At 39.0% G+C, this 20,078-nt stretch overlaps 1 protein-coding gene across 1 annotated transcript in view; it reads right to left on the bottom strand.

Moving 5' to 3' along the window:
• The window catches only part of LOC131307121 (disease resistance protein RPV1-like), a 42,515-nt gene extending 31,383 nt beyond the window's left edge, over window positions 1-11,132 (bottom strand). Inside the window, exons 1-3 of the mRNA XM_058333531.1 lie at window positions 10,654-11,132; window positions 7,253-8,348; window positions 6,874-7,158 (exon numbers count right to left, since the gene is read on the bottom strand). Of these exons, the coding sequence (XP_058189514.1) occupies window positions 6,874-7,158; window positions 7,253-8,348; window positions 10,654-11,132 (1,860 nt within the window). The remainder of the gene's footprint in view (window positions 1-6,873; window positions 7,159-7,252; window positions 8,349-10,653) is intronic.
• Window positions 11,133-20,078: the final 8,946 nt, after the last annotated feature.

Genomic DNA, 20,078 nt, shown 5'->3' with positions numbered 1-20,078 from the left:
TTCAACGATGAGATGAGTAGTGGACTGGCTCAAGGGACTGTATTTATAGCATCTACGTAGAGATCCAATTCCCTTTACAAGTGTGCATGTATACACAAGTGTGGTGGGAATAAATCACGCTGTTTTGCGGACCCACCAATAACCGAGGGGGAAGACTCGTAGGTAATGGCCAATGACTTCCTCGGAAGGTTCGTTAGCGTGCACTTCGGTCTAGAAATTTTTCGGTGCCGGGTGGGTATATCCCACGTGGTATCCGCTCGACACATCCAGGCCGTCCAATACACTTTTGGACGGCTCGGATTGAAACCCTATCTCTCCTCTCACCCAACACTTTCTCTCTCATTTTTTTCTCTCCAAATCTGAGCCGTCCAAAAATGCAATGGACATCTAGAATGTGCCGAGTGGGCACCACGCGATACCCACCCGGCACTGAAATTTTTCCCACTTTGGTAAGTTCTATCTCTTCTCAGCTTGTCTTGCACTCTCTAAGGCGAAAGTTGTGTCATATACCATGGTAGCAGCGGCGATAAAAACATTTCGCCTGGTGCATTCCTTTCAGACTACAAATTTTGCGCGAGTCTTAATGTTCACTGCTTGTAGCCGATCAGAAAAAATGTTCACTGCTTGTGTCAAACATCAGTGTACTGAACTGGTGTTCATTTATTAGTGGCATACGACGCTGGGAGATTGAATTATTTTTCTTTACCGGAAGGCGGAATGGTATTACATTTTTTTTACAGATTATTAGACATGCTTTCTGCTGATGCAAAGCTGTAGTTGACCGACTAAAATACAGAGGTGCGTTGTTCATGAGTTCCCCTTCGGTACTTAAGAAGATGAAAGTGAAGAAGGGGTAAAGTCCTGCTTTAACTATGAGATAATGCGATATCTGACCGAATTTACCACCAATACTTTTCCATGTGTCGTAACATCAGTGTCATAATGCGATCCTCTCGTAGATTTTTCATGTTCTGATTGGCAGAGAATGGAGAAAGGGTAGTTCAATTTGCTTAGCCAAGGTTGGTAATTGTATGTGGATATGTGTTCCAATTCGATGTGATCTACTCGTAAGTTGTTCGAACTAATGCAAGATGAGCCTGACTTGTCCACAATATTAGATTAATTGAGGCCTGGAACCATCTTCTATTCTTCTCTAAGAAAATTAATCAGTTATGGGCCTGGTTCGATCACATCTCCAACTTTGTATCTCAGAATATTCAGTTTTATTACTCGTAACATTATCTCTTTTTCACCGGAGTATTTTTGTTGCCAAAAACATGGCCGCCCGTGCTTTTAATTTTTAACTGCTTCCCCATACTGTTCTCACTTCCCAGCTTAATGCTAATTTTCTTCCTTAGTCGATGCTATAACTGTAGTGATCAGAAGATAAACTAGCTAACTACAGTTAACTCTATGCAGTTCGTGTGCAAGTTTCTTGTTACTCTTGTTTCCTATAATCGATGTCATGATTTATTAGCTTCAGCTACGGCATCTGCTTTAGGAGTTTCTGTTGGTTCCCTTGATTTCTTCATTCCTTAATTTGCCTAATGAAAAATAAATTTGGGGCCTGTGTGCAAGACCCGTACCAGTTTCTTACTCCTGGTATTGTCATCACCAAATGAAAGATTCTCTCTTTCTTGATGGTTTACCTGATATTTTGTACTAAATAAGTAGGACAATATAATTGCTATGAACCCATTTTCCCAATTCTTATTTTTTTTCAAATTTGATTTGCTATAACCCTCTGAAACCAGACAGTCGATTATCATCTGACTATGATGATATTTTGTGCATTCGATTTCTCTAACAAAGCCAGGTAGTAGGCAGCCATCATACAATTGTGGTGCTGAAGTGGTCACCATTGTTGTTTAAAGATAAAACTAAGCTCTATTTCTGACTTGGTTCCATGACATTCAGTTCAGTAAACTCTCTTTAACATTGGGAGTACCTAGCTTGTATTGTCTTTGGACTCCTCGAACTTAAGGCATTATAATCTTTAAATTGGCGTTGTGTAGGTTCATTTCTTCTGATCGAGTGTTGTTTTTTTGGAGACTTTGTACCTTGACAGGGCGAATTCATTTTGAGATCGCGTAGAATTGTGGAAAATTCCTCGGTAGTTGTGAATGCTCGAATAGTGCTTGACTCATTGTAGTTGTATTTAGAGAGAGGATATCAGATATCAATTGTCAACTAAACCATTTCTATCCTGCAATTCATCGTGATTCATGTTTCCACCATATTCAGTTTTGTAATGGAAGTTCTTCAGCTACTACTGTTAAATAGATATGAGCTCAGAGGAATTTTGCTGGCTTTTTTTAGGGCTACCAATGGTTCCAACAGTCTTAAATTTTCTGCTTCTTTCGGGTGTATTTGAGCCACGACTTTCAAACCAAGCAAGGTTCTGAATTTTGATAAGCTTTTGAAAGCAACTTCTCAAGACCTCTATGTGGGTAAAACCTAACACCCAATAGGTATGACAAGCATTGACCAACCCAAATATCTCTTCCATGCACCGACAGCTTATTGAAGACAATTATTCATATTTTCCAATACAACTTGTAACTCCACAAAGGAATGCCACCCATGTGCTTAGAAATTGTCCCATAGCTAGGCTCTTTGTGAAGGTAGGTAGGTGTTGATGTACCCAAACTTCTCTCATTTCATGCATCAAAATTCCAGAGGTCATTGCCCACAAAACCTCGAGATTCAGTGGCTTAATTAGTAAGTGATCAGAATGTCCAAAGTTTTTGGCAGCTCGATGCATCATTGGAGCAAGTCGTCAGTCACCTTAAAAAAAAAAAGTCGTCAGTCACCCCCATCTGTATTCTCCTCAATCCTCGCTTCCTCTGTGGAAATTCTGCATACAATAATAACTAACCAATGGTAAATGTCCGCAACATATCTTCTGTGAGTCTAAATTAATGGACCAGATGGGTGGCTGCAAGCCTGCAATTCCAGCCCAGAGAACAGAAGCAACAGAGCTGTGTGCCTTAATCTTATTTCCGTTGGATACTAGGCTCCCCTTTGTGCCTATTTGTAAATGTAATTGTAGTGTGTATAGGTGTTGGCCAAAGATAAAGGCGCGGTGAGAGTGAAGAAGTGACTCACGGGAGAGCGAGCCAGAGAGTGAGTGGGAGTTGAGTTTGATGGAGGCAAGAGGGCGCGCACGGACACATACGTACACACTTCACAAAATAGAAGAAGACAATATAAATGGGAGAAGAGTACTTGGAATATCATATCACTCATACTTCGAAAGACTAAATCACATGCATATTCTAGGAATAACAAAATGAAACTTATTACTTCTAATTATCATGCATTTCAATTGCTCACAATTACTGAAAAAAAACTCCCACTAACAAATATGAAAAGTTATAACCAACTAACAACTCTCAAAATAAAACAAGTTTATTGTTTTTCCAACAGAGTTGAGCTTCGGTAGGGGGTGTTTGGTTTTCAGTCCTTCTTGTGCGCAACATCTTCAAAAGGCATGAAGAACATTCAGGTTAAACTATTTACATATTTTCGTACGTGTTAGTTCAAGACTAGAAACATCTAAGTAGAATTTCCAATGGTATTGGCATCTCAAAGGTCTCAATTTTCTTTGGTAATCTTTCTAAAATAAGAAACCTAGGCAAACTTCCAGGTTGTTGAAGTCCTCATATTTGAAGTCATATCAAGCCAAACCATCACTACGAGCTAGCTAGATGTTGCTTTTAATATCTATTCTAATACATAAAGGGAGAGGAGCTTTTTATGTGATTGTTTTTGAAGCCGTGTCACAAAAGTGATTTTCACTTTTGTCCTAATCAAAACCCAAGTTTACATCTAGGCGAAAGAGTAAAATAACTAAAACTCAACCACCCACCCCACCTCACCCCCGGAAAAAAACTATCCAGCCACACTCCCACTCCACATGCGCACACGGAGGGTGTGCCCCCAAGTGCTAGTGCATATACAAGCACAAGGGCAGAAAACGTTTGCACCTACCTCAGCTTATATGGAGAAAAACTTTGATCCCATGAATGTTGTATAGTGCTAACGTATTGGAATACTTCTCCCTCTTCTTCGAAGTACAGAAGGTGGACTCCGCACTCCTTAATTTGTCCACCAATAATCCTGAACGAAACTTCCACTTCATCTCCCTCTGCAAACAGATCTGCTTGGGAACAATAGCATAACCATACGATATCTCCACCTTCTTCCGGAATGCAACAGATGGATGCCCGGAAGTAGTCCTTCATGCCACTGCTCTTGTTATTGATTTCACATTCTAGGAGCGAAGCATATAATTCTCCACTGCCCGGAAGTGCATACACTGCACAAAGATTCAAGCCTCGAAAACCAAAATGAGGAGATTGTAGAAACTTTATATCCATCTCAAAACCAATTGGCAATGAGTGGAGAAGTCCCAGATGTTATTAAGTGATCACCCATTCCACTCCCAAGCAATGTGGGATTCTATTTCCTTAACATCCCCCCTCACGTGCAGCCGCATTTGAGGTCTGTCACGTGTGACCACTTTTTGGGTCCTATCATCGTGCAGCCTTTGTGCTGGTCTGTCATCGTGGGGTGTGGATTGTTAATTTTTAAAATGTGGGGTGGAACGGGCCCCGCTTTGATACCATGTAGAAACTTTATATCCATCTCAAAACCAATTGGCAATGAGTGGAGAGGTCCCAGATGTTATTAAGTGATCATCCATTCCACTCCCAAGCAATGTGGGATTCAATTCCTTAACATCCCCCCTCACGTGCAGCCGCATTTGAGGTCTGTCACGTGTGGCCACTTTTGGGTCCTATCATCATGCAGCCTTTTCGTTGGTCTGTCATCGCGGGGTGTGGATTGTGAATTTTATAAAATGTGGGGTGGAACGGGCCCCGCTCTGATACCATGTGGAAACTTTATATCCATCTCAAAACCAATTGGCAATGAGTGGAGAGGTCCCAGATGTTATTAAGTGATCACCCATTCCACTCCCAAGCAATGTGGGATTCTATTTCCTTAACATCCCCCCTCACGTGCAGCCGCATTTGAGGTCTGTCACGTGTGGCCACTTTTTGGGTCCTATCATCGTGCAGCCTTTTTGCTGGTCTGTTATCGTGGGGTGTGGATTGTTAATTTTTAAAATGTGGGGTGGAACGGGCCCCGCTCTGATACCATGTAGAAACTTTATATCCATCTCAAAACCAATTGGCAATGAGTGGAGAGGTCCCAGATGTTATTAAGTGATCACCCATTCCACTCTCAAGCAATGTGGGATTCTATTTCCTTAACTTCCCCCCTTACGTGCAGCCGCATTTGAGGTCTGTCACGTGTGGCCACTTTTGGGTCCTATCATCGCGCAGCCTTTTTGCTGGTCTGTCATCGTGGGGTGTGGATTGTTAATTTTTAAAATGTGGGGTGGAACGGGCCCTGCTCTGATACCATGTGGAAACTTTATGTCCATCTCAAAACCAATTGGCAATGAGTGGAGAAGTCCCAGATGTTATTAAGTGATCACCCATTCCACTCCCAAGTAATGTGGGATTCTATTTCCTTAACATCCCCCCTCACGTGCAGCCGCATTTGAGGTCTGTCACGTGTGGCCACTTTTTGGGTCCTATCATCGTGCAGCCTTTGTGCTGGTCTGTAAGGTCGCAGTAAATGATATGGTGGTGGATCCACCATTCTTCTTGCTAAACCACTGTGGAACTTCTCTCCCAGGAAAATATGTGTGGAATGCATTATTTTTATACACCATCTGCAAAGATCAAATCTATGGGTTTTTTTTTATGATAATCTATCAAATCTATGGTTACAACCGATAAATGCATGAGAGAGAGAGAGAGAGAGAGAGAGAGAGAGAGAGAGAGAACCTGAATGGGAACCACGTCACCTTTGATTCCCGAGTATGAGTTCTTAAGTTTAGCCTCAACATCTGCCATAGAGTTGAAGAAGCCAATACAGTGGAGCAGTTCCACATCAACTTCTCTGACGGTTGAGATCTTGAAACTGCCCTGAATGTGATTTAAATTACGGCAATGATTATGTGCGAGGTATCCAATATCGATCCCAGTCGCAAATGTTATTTTTTCCAATGCATCGCACTGATTGACAACCAGAGTCTCTAAGATGCTCGATGACAATGGAATCTGCTGGAGCTTTGGACAACGTGTTACATCCAATGTTTGGAGCCCTGTAAGATCTTTAATGAAGTTCGGTAGGCTAGAAAATGGATTTCCAGCAAGAAATAAATGCTGCAACTTGGAGAGCTTACTAAGATCCCTGGGAAATGCATCATCAGTGAGATTGCAATCAGAAAGATTTAAACGTACCAAAGACCTTGGTAAAGTGGCCAATGACATTTGTACCCTTGGTTTTGGAACCCAAGGCCAAATAGATGCTTGTGATACAACCTCCATAGTAAGGACACGATTTATATCCATTAATCCACTAGCCTTGAGCACTTGCAATGATTTCATCTTCTCCAGCTCCTCCATTGCCCCCATAAGATTTGAGCAACCGGAAATATCTATTTCTACAAGAGATTCTACCATACCAATATTTCTTGGAAACTTTCGTAGATTTTTGCAATCTTGTAGATTTAGTGACTCAATCCTCTGTAGTTCTACAATAGATTCATCGACCTCGAGCAAACTTGAACAAGCTTTGAGAACCAATTTCTCTAGGTTGGGGAGTCTCGAGAAATCTGGAGTTTTTGCAAGTTTTGGGGAGTAACTGAGATTTAAAATTTTCAACGATCCAAGAACCTATTCGAAAAAGGAAAATAATGCCAGGAAAATTATTTAAAAGGTGCTTTTCTCACATAATTTAATAACCGAAATAATTATAGAACTGTAAAAAGAGAAGCAAAACAGACTATCTTACCTTGGCTCCTTTCCAAACTTGTTTCAAGTTGCTATAGCGCATGTCAAGAGAGACCAAGTTCTCCAGAGGAAAATCATTGGGGAAAGATTTTGAAGGAAAACCACGCCAATACAACCATCGTAATCTTTTGGGAAATGCCTTATAAGTCCCAGAGAGTTTTACACTAGTCATCTTGAGTAGTCTCAGATTATACATCTTTTCAAATGTATTTGCTTCAAAGACAACCATGTTTGAATTTCTCAACATGCTAATGTCAAGTGTGAGGCCTTCAATTTTTTTCGTACCCTTAGAAGAAAAATAAAAACACAGAAAAACTAGTTAGATACTAGCAAGCTTGTGAAAAATCAATACACATAACCATGAACAACATGTTTCTTACAATTTTTTCTTGCAAAATGTTGAAGGATTCTTTAGGGCCCCAAATTCTGCTACGCTTCTCCGGATAATTAGATTCACGGTAAACAATTTGTTTTCCCATGTCCTGAAGTAACTCATGCATTTGCAACTTCTCATTCACAATTTGCAAGAGATTTCTGTCGACGAGATTATGAATTCCAGCAAGTGCAGCATAATCACATCCTTCTAGTATTGTGATTGTTTCAGTTTTATGCTGTCCAACAAAGAAACAAGCTATGTCCAGGAATAGATTTTTATCGTGGTTATCTTTTAGAGAATCATAACTTATTTCAAGTTTTTCCAGAATTGTATTACAAGAAGTTGTTTCCAATTTCTGTAACTCACTTTCCCATATATCTATGTTTTTCCGTCGTACAGAGGAGCCCAATACTTTAAGAGCTAGAGGAAGTCCATCGCAATGTTGTACAAACCTTTTCGATAAGTCCATGTGACCTTGAATGGGGTGTTTTTGTCCAAAAGCATGCCAACTAAAAAGCTCAAGTGATTCATCATGGGATAATTTTCCAGGCCTATACACTTCATAAATTTCATCAGCATTCATCATGCTCTCGATCCTAGTGGTTATGATAATTTTGCTTCCTGGGAAAAACCAATCTTGTTGGCCAGCTAATGCAACTAGTTGGTCTGTTTGATCCACATCATCAAGGACAAGAAGAACTCTTTTGTTTCTTAACACATACTTCATCCTCCTACATCCATCATCAACATCGTTTACTTCGCGCTCTTCTTTCCTCAAAATATCTGAAAGAAGTTGTCTTTGTAAACAAACTAATCCATTGTGTCCTTTGGCAACTTCCCTAATATTTTGGAGAAAACAAGCAGCATCATACCTACCATGGTTTGAATTGAAAACAACTTTAGCAATTGTCGTCTTCCCTATTCCACCCATTCCATATATCAAAAGAATGTCAACCCCGGTTGACCTATCTTTTAGCCATGAAGTAACAAGATTGGTTCGCAAATCCATACTTACTAGATGATCGCCAACCCTCAATTGCTTGCCAGGTAGCTTGCTTTTGAGTTCACCAACAATTTCCTCAATGAACTTGGCTTCATATCTAAAAGTTCAATATATGGAAAATGAAGCACAATAAGAGCAGAAAATATTTGAAAGGAAAAATCAAAATTTCCATGCCAATATCCAAACAAATGATTACTCAAAACTTCGTACTCTATTTCTTCGTTTCTTCTTTCTTTCTTTCTTTTTATCAGTAAGAGTAAGGGTATAATAAAAAAGAGGATTCAAGTAGATGCCATCAACATACAAAAGGCCACAAACAAAGAGGTCCTATGCACAGTCATGCATGTCAAAGAAACCTATGAACCGAAGGATTTGATCAAGAGTAGCATCACTTTCCCTGGACTCCCAACGTTGCAAACTACAAAGGAAAAGGCCTTCAATCGTAAATGGCACAAAAATCATAGAAGGGCTGGACTATTCTCTATACTATACTCAGAAGCTAATGTTGGTTAAATATGGCAGGGTCGGCCCTTGGGCAAGGCCCAAGAGGCCTGGGCCGGGATGGGTAGGAGTCTTTGATTGCCCAATCTGACTGGTCTCATACCTATTAAGGGCCTAAAACCAATTAATTCATTAAGCCCAATAACATTGTATAGGTCCATTTGTTGGCTTATTGTGTGGCCAGGTGTGTCCCCTAACAAAACCTAACGGCATCTCTAGTGGGTTGGTAAACACATGCATTTTAGAGAATAGTCAGGTAACTAATATTACGTGCGGTTTTTGCCCTCTTAATGCTATTGTTACTTGTTAGAGTGATTAACTGTACCCAAAAATGTCAATCCGGGGATGTTGTTGAGCACCTCCGGACTGTTAATTTGGATTGTCGAACGGTTAGACGGTTGAGATAATGCACAATATTGTGCAATCCAAACTGTTGATTATTGAGATCAACGATCTGGATGTGCACAACACCTGTACAGCTTGCCGCGCACAACACCATCTCTGGTTCCGAAAATGTACTTGTGCATTACTTGCTTTTATAACTGTGGTGGGAAAGCTAATGAAGAGAGGAGAAGAGATAGAAGAGGGAGAGAGAGGATTGGGAGAAAATTTTCGGTGCCGGGTGGGTATATCTCACACGGTATCCGTTTGACACATTCGGGTCGTTCAATACACTTTTGGACGGTTTGGATTGAAACTTTGTCTTTCCTCTCATCCCAACACTTTTTCTCTCCAAATCCGAGCCATTCAAAAACGCAATGAACGACTCGGATGCGCAGAGTGGGCACCACGTGGGACCTAAATATATAAACTCTTAACATTCAAAATAGGGACCTATTTTTTACACTTTTTGTCATAAAACAAACACTAAAATAGCCACACCACTAGAGATGCCCTAATAAGCTACTCTCCAACAATAACAACACCAACATAACACATGTAGTCCCCAATTATTGGAGGTATGACGGAAGAAAATTGAAGGCAGACTTAATCTTTGGCTTGTTCTTAGAATACCACTGAAACAGTAGCCCCCTTATACCTAATAAGATACACTTACTTATTCAATAAGTGAGAATAGCTTATTAACTAGGATTGAGAGCATCTCCAATGCATACTCCATAACTCCAAATCTCCCATAGCTTCATTCCTCTATTTTAGAGGAATTATGCACTCCAACCCATCCTCCATATTTGTCTCCATTTTGGAGAATTGATTTTTCAAAAATGATACTGGAACCGACCAATATCAAACCGATGGCTGCGCCGGGCCATCTCCGGCCACCGAACTGTTGATCCAAGCCGTCCGGTGGTTGGAGACGGCTTGGCGCGGCCGTCGGTATGCTATCTGTTGGTACGGATAGTAGTACTTTTGATTTTATCTTTTATATTTGGAGTATGTGAAAAGAAAATGAAGGAACCTTCAAAACCACTTTTTGAATATAAAATTAGAGAAATAATTAAAGTTGACATTGAAATACACAATTATTGGACTCAAAGTGAAATAAAATTTGAAATGAAGATAAAAAAAAAAATAGAGATTATGGTTGGAATGAACAGAAATGGTGAACCCCTCTAAAATCACTTTTTGAATATAATACTTTATTTTGATCCTCTTAAATAGAGTTATAGAGAACATTGGGTTGGCGATGCTATGAGAGAGAAAAAGCTCTTTTAGGAGATCCCAACAAACTCACGGCCTTACAATTGCCCTTTAATCTAATGGAATATGTTTTTTTTCTTTTTTTTTTATTACATCAAATTAAAGTACACATTAAGTACTTTAATTTGGTTTTAAAAATATATATTGTTTTAAGATTTAAAAATTCCGAAATCTCGTAGGGAATATTTAAAAAAAAACGGAGGAACTATAAATGCATACGATAGTAAAGAGGAGTTAATTACCCATGAGATTCCTTCCGGGAAACCATCCCAGCCATGCTCGCAACCTCGTTAAGCGCTGCACTCCATCCCTTCACTTTCTCAACATTCACTTCCTTTTCTTTGAACACCAAATTCTTTGACTGCTCCTTGAGCTCCTCAGGTTCCACCTCGTAAAACACAGGCAAAATGAAATGATCCGACTTCTTATAGAGCTTGACAATCGCCTGGAGTTCACACAGGCAGGCCGTCGAATTAGCGTAGCTTTCCGATAACACGATCACCGACATCCTCGAATTCCGGATTGCTTCCCACAACTCAAGCTCGATATCCTCACCCCTCTCGATCTCGTCGTTGTCTCTGAATGTACGGAACCCCTCACGCGTGAGAGCGTGGTAGAGGTGATCGGTGAACTTCTTGCGGGTGTCTAAGCCCCTGAAGCTCAAGAAAATGTCGTATCTACCTTTGATGAGTTCGGGATTTTGGGATTCCGAAGTAGCCATTGATCGAACAGAGTTGCAGAAAGCAGAGCTTCGTTTTTGCTCAGAGCTGATTTCTTTTTTCTTTCTTTATTGGTACGTACTACAATTTTTGCTGGGAGCTTTGGCGACGGAGTTGAGTACTAGTGGTACTTTATTTGGCTGAGATTTTGCTGTGGGGTACCACGGAAATGGAACCACGCGTATAATTAATTCTGTATTCACAGTTGAAGAGGGAGGTTGACACGCGTACGCGGCTCTTGAGAATGGGAAAGAACGAAAAAAATATCCGAGTGGTTGGCCGAGATTTTCCTATCAATAAGAATTTCGTTTGATAAATTTCATTGAGATTTTTTGTACGGTGCAAAAAAAATTTTAAAAATTATTTTTTATTTACATTATTTTTGAGTTTAAAAATATAAAATAAGTACTTATTTTTTAAGAAGGTATTCTGAAGCTGAGCCTAATTCCACTTGATGTCAAAGCAAAGTATATTAAATCAACTCGAATGGTGGGTCCAGACAGTTATTAGAGATGAAAAATACAATCGGGTCAGAGACTCTCAACAGTCAATGAGTCCTAATTTCGTAATAGATGGATAGTTGGTTAAATGGAATTCAAAACCTAGACTAGAGTTTTTACTTGGACCACGAAGTCGGTAAAGATTTTGTGCAAGTGGGATACCCGCAAGGATGGAACCAGAGGGGGGTCGAGTGGCGGTGGCCGCCACGTCAAGAATTTTAAAAAATGCAATTATTATATGTGACAATTTTTTTTATCCCCAGCTTTTATATTCTTGTCACTGCTAGGTTTTTTTCCTTATTTTTTTATTACATTCTGGTCATAAATCTTCTATTTTTTTTTTCAAGAAAAGAGACTCAAAAAAGTATTCCAAAACTAAATTCAATGGACCAAAGTGAAATAATATAAATGATGATGTGTAATTAAGAAAAAAAATTCCACACTCTAACCCTAAAACAACTGAACCTAAAAAATTAAGGAAATTTAATTATTATGCCATTATCAATGCCCAAAATTAAAATTAGTTATTTTTCATACTCTATGTGTAAATGACAAACATTATTTAGTTTAGTTTTTGTTATGTTATTTTATTTTTTTTGGAGCCAATAACTATTAATAGTGCAATGCATTTTTGTATTGAGGATCAGTCTTTACGAACTTTATCTCGACTTTAATTGAATCCCCGCTAATAAACAGTGGATGAGATCTATCTCCAAATTAGTCGTTCTATTAGGTTGGATATCGAGTCATGCAGAAAGATGAGTCTTCAAGCCTGCATAAGGAAATTAATTAGTACGAGGATATATATATATAGAGTCATTTTCAAATAAGGAGGTCCTTATTTTAACTAAAATAAGGACCTTTCCATTCCTCCCATTTCCCGTTCGAATTTCGATAATCTGAGCCGCTCAATGTGTTCAGAACGTGATTTTAAGAGTACCCTCAAAGAATCAGCAAAAAAAATGACCGGGAAGGGCTTCATCCAAGCAGTTTTTATTTGAACCGTTCGATAAAAAATAAACAAAAACTGCTTGGATGATGATTTTCTGGTCATTTTTTTTTGCTAATTTCTCGCGGGTACCCTTAAAATCATGTTCTGAACACATTGAACGGCTTGGATCATCGAAATTCTATCGGAAAAGGGATGTCCTTATTTTATTAAGTTAAGATGGTCCTTAGGAGAAGGGAACTCTATGTATATATACATAGAGATTTTTCAGTGCTTCGGGAACACAACCACGTGGATATTCTTGTATTCTTAATTTAGTTTACTTTTGCTTGAACCCAATCAAATCTACGACTATGACTATGCAACCAAAACTAATGGGCTAACCAAGATTAAGAGTAATCCATCTGATTCAAATATAGCCAGATTCATTAGAAAACATTATTTGGAGACAGCTGTATTCCTTACTTTTTATAATCACGTATATCTCAGTGTCTCGTGCCACTTTTAATTAATTAGTTGGAGATAGATTCCTTAAATTGTCTTTCGAGACCATTCCAGCTATAACATTCATAAGATCGAGAATTAAGAATCAGATCAGAAGTTACTATGGGAGGATTTCTTGACCTAGGAATTATCTTGCTGACAAGTATGTATGTGTACTATTCAAATAGTCTTGGTCTCTCTTTTTGGTTTCATTTAATTGAGAATGATGGTTTGGTGTCTAATGAGAGAATATTATCAACTTATTGTTGAACGAGGGAATCGAAAAGGACTGAACGAAATTCATTTCCCACTGAATTAATAGGTCCCCACTTTATCAGCTGGTGGCAAACAAGGGCCTCATACATTGTTATTGAAGCTGACTGCAGAAGTCTTCACTGAAAATCTGCTCAAATAAACAAACGAAATGTCTCAAATGCACATTGAATGAGCTTATCCCCACACATAGTCATTCTCGTATTTGAGAAGGATTGTGTGTGGAATTTTTTTGCTCAAATCCAATATTGGAAGACTCCGCACTTCATTAATTTGTTTGATTGATTGATTGAAGATTCGTCCATTTGGATTGAAGAAGCCAGTAAATGTTTTTTTTTTTTTTTGTGTGGAAATTAGTATTTTGCGAGATTTGATTTAAGAGAGAGTTTTGGTTAAGAGTTTTTGATTGCACTTTTGGTGAGAGAATTTATAATAAATGGCCATACACTATAATATTGCATCATTATAATGTATGACCTATAATGACTTGCGCCAGCTGACATACTAACCAAGGATGGAACAACGGAGGTCTAATGGCGGCGACCGCCATGACAAGAATTTTAAAAAATGCAATTATTATACTCCCTTCGCCCCTTTATTATAGTCCAGTATTCCATTTTGGGCTGTCCCTTAATAAGTGTCCATTTGGTAAAGTTAGTTGGTAAAAGTTGGTACATTGTCTATTTGTGGGCAGCGTGCCCTTGAAATTTCCGGATTCCGAGATGCGAGGGCCCAGATCGAGGGAGCGCGAGCGGGGAAGCAAGCGCTCGCAAAATACAGAGTCGCCACTCGGGTTTGAAGGTCCGACACCCAAGGAACCGTATTTCGAAGCACTTGCTGCGCTGTTTGATTTGAAAAAGTTAAGGAACCAGTCCGTCATGACCATATCTGGGTTCGGGAGCCAGGTTACGAGAGGGGAAGGGTTTTATGGCACCCCTCTCGCCCAATCCGGAGATCGGTCTCTACTTAGGCATTTGCGAAAGATGTTTGTTTACGATTTTGTTTGATTAATCAATTTTTAGCCATTTAGGGCGGGGGAACAGTTTAAGGGATTAAAACTGTAACAGTTTGCAAGATGTGATATATAGCATGGATGAGCGAGATGACGAGTAATAAACAGAACGAAGTTCAAAACATCGATCATACATCAAGACAGCGTCGTGTATGATTTTGGCACGAAGAAACAGCCAGCTTGCATGCGTGAGTTCATCCGCATGCAAGCAAACCGTCGCGCGACATTCCCATACACTCGCGCGAGTATTCATGTTTCACCAATGGTTTGAACTTCATTCCCTTTTGGGCTCTGGAAGGACCAGTGCTCACCCAGGTGCAAACCAAGCAGTTTATGGGTACTTGAAAGTAAATAATATTACAGCCAACATATAGAAATATTATGAAAATGCAACCCCTAAACAGTGGGGGTGTCTAAACAGAGGCCAAGGCCAGGTTGCTCATGCAAGGGCAGTACCTGGGAAACAGAGAACCCTCGCGCGACAGTATGAGACAGCCGCGCGATTGTTCTGACTGGACTTCCAGGAATTGCTTTGTATACTTAGGGCTCTGAGACATGTTCAAGAGCATCCCAAGAGCATTCCAAACCAAGAGGTGTCATAAACTAAGCCTAACAATGATTTTCAACATGTAAAACAGCAAAGCAGTGAGCTAAAGCTCCTTGAAAGACTTTTAAAAGACTACAAGCACAATAATAAACTTAAAGACCAGGGTGCCTTCCCCACGTGGTCCATTCTCACGCAGACAGAATTGTCGCGCGAGCATACGGGACCATCGCGCGAGGGTTTCCCTGCTAACGGCTCTTGAAACTCTGCCAGCTTTAGGGCCAGAACTGGTATCAATTACCAGCCTTGACCCTGCCAGCCCCCCTCAGGAGTTCGAACAGTGAGCAGAAAGATATTATACCTTTGCTTTGAGTGCCTTGGAAATGGCTTGAATGATGAGATGGTAAGATTTGGAGGGTGATTATGTGGGAGTGAGTGGTGTGAGATGTTTGTGCTTGAGTTTTCCTTCTTCTTTCTTGGAGAGAGCTTTTTTTGTAACCCTTTGCAAGGAAGCATAAGGGGGGGTATTTATAGGAGAAGGGGGTTAGTGGATGGCTAACCAAGGCCTTGTAACCAGCCAACAATGCTGGTTACAAATGCTTGGTGGAGGAGTGGGTGGCAAAGGTGATGGGAGAATGGGGGGGTGAGGTGGTGCAAGGGGAGCCCCCCCAAAACGCTGTTCAGCCGAGAAAACGGGGTCACATAGGCCTGTAGCCCCCTGACCACCACGCAATCTGGGTGAAAATGACAGGTGTTGACCATCGCGCGATGGAGTGAGACCATCGCGCGAGGGTCCAGCCAGCCCCGCGATGGTCAATGGTCAAAGCTTTGACTTTGACCACCACCTGGCAGATGAACCATCGCGCGAGGGTTCTAGATTGTCGCGCGACATTCAGACCAAGGTCCAGGTTCTGATTCAAGGGTTTAAGGGTTAAGGATGGGTTCCACACATGCCAAACTCAAGCCATTCCAAGTTCTCGGGACTGTTTCGACCTGACTCATCATCGGGGAATCAAATACCGTAAGTAAACTAATCTGGAAGCCCAGATTGGGGTGTCTACACTATTTTGTCCCTAAAAGTAGATTCCATTTTAAAAAGTTAGTAAGTAAAAAGTGTAATGATGATGGGTAAGAAGAGAAAGTGGAGGAAAAAGTTGATGTGAAAGGTATAATGATGATGTTTTTTTAATAAGTTGGAGTTATGAAGTAGGACATTTAAAAAGGGACGGAGGGAGTATGTGACAATTTTTTTTATCCCCAACTTATGTAGTCTCGTCACTGCTAGGTTTTTTTCCTTATTTTTTATTATATACTAGTCATAAATCTTTCTTTTTTTCATGAAAGGAGATCCAAAAAAGTATTCCAAAAATAAATTCAAGGGGCCAAAGTGAAATAATACAAATGATGATGTGTAATTAAGAAAAAAATATTCCAACCTCTAACACTAAAACAACTTAACCTAAAAAAATTAAATTTTTTTAATTATTATGCCATTATCGATACCCAAAATTAAAAGTAGTCTTATTTTGTATTCCATTTGTAAATGACAAACATCATTTAGTTTAGTTTTTGTTATGTTTTTTTAATTTTTTCTGGAGCTGATGACTATTAATATTGAAATACATTTTTTAAAATTTTTTTAGTATACATTTCGCCACTGCTAGGATAAAATCCTAGTTCCGTCCTTGGATACCCGATTGGTCTATTGAGAAAACATTTTGTAAATCTTGTTCAAAGTTTGATTGCTCATGTTGTTTGTGTGTGTGTCTTGGTCCGGTGGTACTAACTTGACTTCATTTCCCCTGTAAGTTAATTTTCTTCTATGCTATAAAATCTCCAAAGACATAGTGGCTAAAAATGAATCAAACTACACTTTCAATCATATTCTCTGTCATAAAATAATAGTATATGTCGGCCACATATCCGATATCGTTATCCAAATCATGGAGTGTCCGACACCGGTACCTATACTCGGTGGCGAAGTAGGGTCGGGCGACCCCACAGAAGGAAAAAAAAAACTAATATTACCATACTGCATTTTTTCCAAATTAATAAATGAACCTATTGCAATTTGATGATAATACCACACTAGATGATTTTTCTCATTGAAACTTAAAATGCCACCCCATTACCATTTGATGACACTACCGTATGAGAATATTCCCCATCTTTAAACCCACCTCACCTTTGTATAACAATTATTCGGTGGTCTTGGAGAACTATCACATGGTGCCTGTAATACTCTTAAACACTACACATATGAATTTCATGAAAATGTGTGATGTTAAGTGGTGTTGGGGGCACCAAAAGGCGAAACCCCGTCAAACGCAATTGTAGAACTTATTGAGTTTTTTTCTCGGGAAAATTTCAAAAAAAACCCTGAACTTTCTGACAACTTGCAAAAAAACACCTGAACTTTTACTATTGACAAAAAAACACCTGAACTTAGCATTCCGTTACCAATTAGACCCCTGACGTCCAATTCCGTCAATATGTAACGGATGGAGTTAACGGAAGGCGTTAACTTTTTATTTTTTTTACTTTTTACATTCAAAAATTACTTTCAACTCTTTCTTTTTTTTTATTGGTAAATAAATATGCAATAAAGTTTTTTCTTCTTATTATTTATCGAAAATTACTTTAACCCTATTTTTTATTTTCAAATTTTATCTTTTCTCCCTCTCTCTCCCTCCCTTTTTTTCTTATTAGAATCGACTCCACACCACCAATTAACCCCACAACCAACCGCCAAAGCCTTAGCCACAATTTCATAAATTCAAAAGTTCTTTTAACCTCCTCTTTGTAACCTTTTCTTTTTTTTACTACTTTTACTTCCAAAAATTACTTTTAACTCATTCTTTTTTTAGTCATAAATAAATATACAATAAAGTTCTTTTTTCCCCTACTCTTTTCCAAAAATTATTCACCCCCATTTTTTAACTATTTATGAAAATTATTTTAACACCCCCCCTGCTTCCCCGCACCCTGCCCCTTTTTTTTTTTTTTTTACTTTCAAATTTAACCCCACAACCAACTGATAGAGGAATTTTGGATTTTTCTAAACTAATTGCTGGAGAGAAGAGGGGGGAGGATTTTCAACAGTGGAGAGAGAGAGAGAGAGAGAGAGAGAGAGAGAGAGAGAGAGAGAGAGAGAGAGAGAGAGAGAGAGAGAGAGTATTTGAAAGTAAAAATGGATCTTAAAGTTATTATTATAAATAGTAAAGATTAGAGTTAAAGTAATTTTTGATAAATAGTAAGAAAAAAAACTTTATTTCATATTTATTTAGTACTAAAAATAAAGAGTTAAAAGTAATTTTGGAAGTAAAAAAATATAAAAAACAAGAATGCTAAAAAAAAAAGAGGTTAAAAGTAATTTTGAATTTTTGAAATTAGAGCTAGAGCTTTGGCAGTTGATTGGTGGAGTGGGATTAAAGTTCTAAAAAAAGAACTTTATTGCATATTTATTTATGACTAAAAAAAGAATGAGTTAAAAGTAATTTTTGGAAGTAAAAGTAGTAAAAAAAAGAAAAGGTTACAAAGAGGAGGTTAAAAGAACTTTTGAATTTATGAAATTGTGGCTAAGGCTTTGGCGGTTGGTTGTGGGGTTAATTGGTGGTGTGGAGTCGATTCTAATAAGAAAAAAAGGGAGGGAGAGAGAGGGAGAAAAGGTAAAATTTGAAAATAAAAAATAGGGTTAAAGTTATTTTCGATAAATAATAACAAAGAAAAGAACTTTATTGCATATTTGTTTACCAATAAAAAAAGAAAGAGTTAAAAGTAATTTTTGAATGTAAAAAGTAAAAAAAATAAAAAGTTAACGCATTCCGTTAACTCCATCTGTTACATATTGACGGAATTGGACGACAGGGGTCTAATTGGTAACGGAATGCTAAGTTCAGGTGTTTTTTTGCCAATAGTAAAAGTTCAGGTGTTTTTTTGCAAGTTGTCAGAAAGTTCAGGGGCTTTTTTGAAATTTTCCCTTTTTTTCTCCTAAAAAAGTGAAACTGAAAAGAAGATTTTTGGTACATACTTTTGATATCTTTTATTTTTTTAGTTGAAATGCTTGTTGGGCTTTTGATGTGTTTTTTGTCGAATTAGATTATTAATTGTCATTACTATTGATTATTTTACTTATAATTGGTAAGATAATTTATGTTTATGAATGACCCCATGTTTTCAAAATTCAGGAGTCACCATTGCCTAGACCCAGCTCCTTGCTTGGGCAACCCCACCATGGGGCAACCAAAACCAAAAAAATACCCAACAAAAAAAACAAACCAAGAGTATGTAATAATTTACATTTACTTATTGGAAGTACTCCTCTAGTTAGAAATTTCTAAGCAGAACCCAACTTAAATTACATAAGTGATGTTTCATTTACATTACATAGTCAAATTGTAGGATTGATTAGCAGTTTTGGTATGAAACAAGATGTTTTCTGTAGTCCCTAAACCTAGGGCTTTCAATATTTCTCTGTTTTATATGCTGAAAGTGGTTTACTAATTATGACTAGCAGTGCATGCACTGCCCATTTTCTTGAGTTTTGTCTCTTCAAACAAATTGTTCATCTCAGCATGCCAATATGTTTCCTCACCTTCATCCCTTTCCAACTGCATGTAGGAGGCCGAACCTGATGACTCGAATCCATGTTCGGGAAAAACGAACTAAGGTTGGAAGCAAAAGGGGTGGCCATACTCAATCACGAGTTCGGTTGCGACCGAGATTTAACAGTGGGCGATGATGTGCTCACCTGACTATCAGCTCTTGGACGGAACCTTCAGGCTCGGCCACCTTGAAGACGGGCTGCTCATCGAGCCACTCCTCCTGCAATTCACTTGCTTTTAAGCTCGGCCTGAGGGCGAGGCTCGGCCAATCATGACGCCATGTGCTCCCCACGTGCTAAAGTGGTTACGCCAAAGGATAATGATGAGCGCACAAGGAGGTGCCAGCTCGCGTCAAAACAGTTACCAGATTTTATCGGTGACGTCACAATGACATTAGCTGACCCGTGCAAGGCACATGGCCATATTTGAAGAGCAAGTCAAGCGGACTCTATAAATACCAAAGGATCACAACCCTAAAATTACACACACATCCCTATACAAAAACCCTAGTCTCTTTCCTTTCTCTCTGCACATACTCATCCTCTCACTGGAGGGCCTTGCCGGGCAACCCCGGCCAGGTGTT

This window comes from Rhododendron vialii, chromosome 11a (assembly GCF_030253575.1).
Source record: "Rhododendron vialii isolate Sample 1 chromosome 11a, ASM3025357v1".
Lineage (NCBI taxonomy): Eukaryota > Viridiplantae > Streptophyta > Magnoliopsida > Ericales > Ericaceae > Rhododendron > Rhododendron vialii.
This window is presented reverse-complemented; position numbering and strand designations above follow the sequence as displayed.